This window comes from Helianthus annuus, chromosome 17 (genome assembly GCF_002127325.2).
Source record: "Helianthus annuus cultivar XRQ/B chromosome 17, HanXRQr2.0-SUNRISE, whole genome shotgun sequence".
In the NCBI taxonomy this organism is placed as follows: domain Eukaryota; kingdom Viridiplantae; phylum Streptophyta; class Magnoliopsida; order Asterales; family Asteraceae; genus Helianthus; species Helianthus annuus.
The window spans coordinates 42,216,141-42,220,842 of NC_035449.2; the positions used below are offsets into that span (position 1 = coordinate 42,216,141).

The window sequence follows — 4,702 nt, forward strand, 5'->3', positions numbered from 1 at the left end:
CTACTGGCTACCAGCTACAGCTACCAGCTTCCAGCCACCAGCTACCAGCTTCCAGCTTTCAGTCACCAGCTACTTTTGCCAAACATACCCCAAATATATCTAAAAAGCTACAGCTACTAGCTACCAGCTACCCGCTACTTTTGCCAAACATACCCATAGTGTTATAGATTTGTATATGACAGTGCACCACTCAAAATTGTTAATTTGGTTTTGCGATCACTAAAATGTTGTTTCACGTTAGCAAATAAGAAATTATAATCAACATCCCGCCGCAACGCACAGGTTAGCGCCAACTCGTTAGGAACAACGATCAACATTCACAATATAGCATAACAAATTTTGATCATTTGAATAGCATGCAAATTGTAAACTGTAATATTGAAGCCTATTGCAAACTAGTAAGAGAACAATCAAATGAATTAAAATTGATTAAAATAACTTTTTAAAGAGAAAATAGTCAAATAATAATAACAATAATGATAACAAATATCTCAAATTTCTCTAAATTATAACTTATTTTTTCTGTTACTAGAAAGTCTAAACGTTCAAAATATTCAACTAAGGAAATAAAAATATATATATTGCTTCAATAGATTACACTCATTCGACACTACACGTAGATAAAAATGCATATACGTAGCAACTAATCTGTTTTCATTTTAGTATAATCTATTTAAGGGCATTTGCGTATTCTCTCCTGTTTGTCATGTAACTATTGATCATGTTACCCAAAACAAATACAAGTTTAAAAATGGTATAGGATAGTCTTTTTTCTTACTAGATGGATGTTTGGATGTAAGCATAAGTTGGTAATTTTATGACTTTTTAACAAATTAACCCAATATTGACATCAAACACCACCCAGAAAACAAAAGGCACACTACAACCAAACAGTTCCCAAATCATCATACCACCAATTCCATATTTTTGTAAAACATAAAGATTTCGAAACAGTAACCATAACACCTGTTTCTTCACGTCAAGCCAAGTAACGATACAACTTCCTATCGTCTTTGTCCCGTTCTAGAAACTCCCTCTCGATAAGCGACTCGATTCTCTTCTTTATCACAACCGGGTTCGGTAAAAACCTCGACTGCAATTGCTTTGTAACCTCAGCCACAATATTATTATGGTCCAAGACACGTCTTGCTTTCATAATCCTAACAATCGCCGCTTCTATCTGAGGTTTTCTGTCCTCCTCGACTCTCTGTCTTGTCTCCTGTTTTTCAGGTTCAGATTCCTTCTGCGCGGCAACGGTCCCAATCTTCACCTTGTAAAACTTGCTAGAAAACTTATCGTTAAAGAAAAACACGTCATCTTCTACAATGTCTTTGCTCATAGGTTCTTTCCTAAGCACGTTTTTCCCTTTAGCACAAGCTAACGACTGCAAACAACGTTTTAAATCCAAACTCGGTATCTCGGTAGCCTGTTCAATTTCTCTATAACTCAACCCATCTCCATTGTTGAACAACATAAGAACACACATTTGGTATGTCGAAACGTTCAGCTCGTGCTTTTGGCCTTTAGCGAACGTCGCTTTTATATCGGCAGACCCCATGTTTGTTTGCCATGTCAGCCTGCGCCCACTGTGGGTCCCGAGATAATACGTCTTGAACTTGTCACACACGGTGAGGATTTCGGATGGAAGGTTGCACGCGGTGGTTGATTGTGTCGGCCATGACCCGGTTGTGAGAACATGGACCACGAGTGTCGGCCCATCACCTAACTCGGGTCCCATCGCTTCGTAGAATCCTTTCATCGTATCATCAGACGTTTTCATATCGGTAAACATTCCTTCCAGTTTTGACGTAAACTGATACCCGCATTCGGTTTTTAACTTCAAGATCAAACTTCTCTCAGCGTCTTCCGACACACTCTTATTAAAAAGAAGCCTTTTCGCCAAGTGTTGTTTATAATACTTTTCGAAAATGTCTTTTTCTTGAAGATAACGAAAAAGCATCATAACTTTGTCAAGTACAACCTCGACATCCTCTTCACTAACGCCTTTTAAACCTTTCCTTAGCTTATCATCGACAAACAACGATATAAATTCCGGGGACCGAGTATTTAAATTAATGAAATACTCAAACGAAGAATTCACAGCGTTTTGGAACATTTTGTCATTGTTAAACGCAAGATTAATGATCTTATCATGTTTATCTCTTTCATCCAAAAGACGTTGCACGAAATCCACAGGATCTTTTAACCGTTCCGGATCCGTTGCTAATTGCTTACCCGTTTCCCGAATGTGTGATGTCATCACATCCCTTATTAATGACAACCCGTTCGGCACTCTTTTGAACAAATTATACATTCTACCCAAATCTTCGTATTTATCATCCATAAGCATACTAACTAACCCTGAATTCTCCATGTGTACTAATCTATTCATCTGGCTTTCGATCATCTCTTTTTCCACCACATTTGTTATTTTCACTTCGCTTTTCGCATCCAGATATTGTGAAACTCGTTCGATCTCCTCATTCAACCGTTTTTCAGCTTTCTTCAAGTAATCCCCACAGTCGCAACTTTCAATAAACAGTTGAGATTCAGCACGGTAAAAATCAGCGGAAACAGCTAAAAACGGTTTTTCAAAATCTTCTTGGTAAACCGAAGAACCTAATTCCATTAACATTTTAACCACGTTTCTCATTAAGCCACGGTTAATTACGTCACCTCCTCTTTCTTTCTGCACGAGTTCCAAAAGCGTGTTTTTAAGTCTTGTTTGGATCTTGATTGTGTGGACGATATTATCCCGCCATAGATTAAGCCCAAGCTCATGAACTGGTGTTTTGTGTGTACTAGGAATAAACGTTCTATCCATGTACATTAATATGTCTCGTATCATTTGTAATGCTTTGTTGTGTTCTGTCCATTTCCTGTCGAGTTCTTCTAGAAACAAAGCTCCCTGAGCAGCTTCTATTGACACTGCTATTTCTTTTAAATGTGAAGTCATGGTTAACACAAGCCCGGAGTAGAGCTTTTCTCCAAATTTATGCAGCACCATATTGTAGGCATTCCTGGATTTATAGAACAATGAATGTCAACATTAACTTTCTGGACATATATGATATATCATATATCTATCATTCTATTTAGGGTAGATCTTTTTTATCAATTTAATGATAATAAATGTATTTCATGATTTGGTACCACTATATTACGTTGTCAATGCATGCTTATTTATCTATAAAAGAAGGACCACGAAAATGAGGCGCGTGGAAATAAAAACATCACTACACACGCCTATTTATAAGCCCTAGAGTCGAAACCGTCTGTGTTATAAGATTAACCTTGGATACGAAAAGAATATTATGTAATTAATGATATCGAAAAAGAGCTGCAAGTAAACTTCAACTTTATACGCCTTGAAGATTGAGACGACAATCAGAAAACAAAACTATCTTTAACTTATACTCAACTCTGGTCTCTGAATCTCTTTACTTCCATTTGGGAAACCAAGATGAGGGAACAACAATGATAAGTAATACACAACAGACGACAGAGTATAGCTAAGCTTTACACCGACACGCGCATACTTCAGAGCGTATGCAAAATCAATGACCAACCATAACGAAGTTGCCTGATACGTGACGATCACACATCCATTATAAGCCCAAATCATAAATCACATAACACAAGTCATCGAAGATATTGCTCGTTTCAACCACTTTGAACGCACAACCTTTGTCAAACACACGTAACACGATACCACCATGTCACTAACACCATCTCCATCCAATTCAACCGTATCAACAAAACATTCTACTATCCAGATAATAACATCCATAAATAATTTCAAACAAAAAGTGCACAACATCCAGTATGTTTGATCCAGATATTCAGTCAACTTGTCTAAAGCATATAGAAACCCTAGACATAACAAAAATCCACGAAACAATCTCATCCTTCTGCTAATTAACTCTAAAACATCATCTACACACACAATCAAACCAAATCATGTACAAAACACATCATAAACACAACAACCTAATGTTCAATTAACACAAATACAGTTCTATACAGTTAAATACGGTCATATAAAGTTATACACACAACGAAACCCTAAATCGGCGTCAAACTCGTTCAATTTATCAAATTAAAAGGCAGTAAACGAATCAAATCAAGCTAATTAGCAAAATAACGGAATAAAACAACGATCGAAACCTGTAAAGTTCTTCGAAACTGAGGCCGCTAGCGTTATGATTGTAAATCTCGTGAATCGCATGCTCCAGAATCTTCCAAGTCTTCTCGGCGTACTTTGGATCTACAACCACTCGATGTTTAAAGGCTTCGATTTGAAAATTCATCTTCTTCTGTGAACTCATTTTTGTTTTGAATCGATTCGCCCAAATTAGTGTGTTCTAGAACCTGTATTTGTTTGTTGAGTTCTCTCTCTCACATTGGAAGATAGTTTCTGGGCTGTATTTATACTCCCGGATATAATTACAGTCACACGATATAATTTAATTATCTTTTGAAATAATAATGGTGTTTGGCTGTTTTTTTTTTTTCAATGCTAAGCTTCATCTATAAGGTTATCACATTTTTTAATTCAGAGAGTTCCATATTATCCTACTTTAATCAGACTATGTTGAAATAATAATGGTGTTTGGTTGTGATCTACAAAGTTATTGATATAGCCTTGTTTAATACATATTTAGTTTTAAGCAAATGATTATAGAAATTAAATAATATAATT

General features: G+C 36.3%; 1 protein-coding gene across 1 annotated transcript; it reads right to left on the minus strand.

Annotated features, from left to right (window-relative positions):
- Positions 1-802: 802 nt before the first annotated feature.
- Positions 803-4,413, minus strand: LOC110865828 (cullin-3A). The gene is made up of 2 exons (XM_022115153.2): positions 4,168-4,413; positions 803-3,020 (listed from the first exon to the last, which is right to left on the minus strand). Exons 1-2 carry the CDS (start codon positions 4,326-4,328, stop codon positions 980-982), a joined length of 2,202 nt encoding a protein of 733 aa, XP_021970845.1. The 5' UTR covers positions 4,329-4,413; the 3' UTR covers positions 803-979.
- Between the last annotated feature and the right edge of the window lie 289 nt (positions 4,414-4,702).

Bases quoted from the DNA above. Each gene is read 5' to 3' on its own strand.
- LOC110865828 (XM_022115153.2), bottom strand. From the start codon at position 4,328: ATGAGTTCACAGAAGAAGATGAATTTTCAAATCGAAGCCTTTAAACAT. The intron at 3,021-4,167 runs GTTTCGATCGTT...CTATAAATCCAG, and splicing joins AGTTTCGAAGAACTTTACAG to GAATGCCTACAATATGGTGC.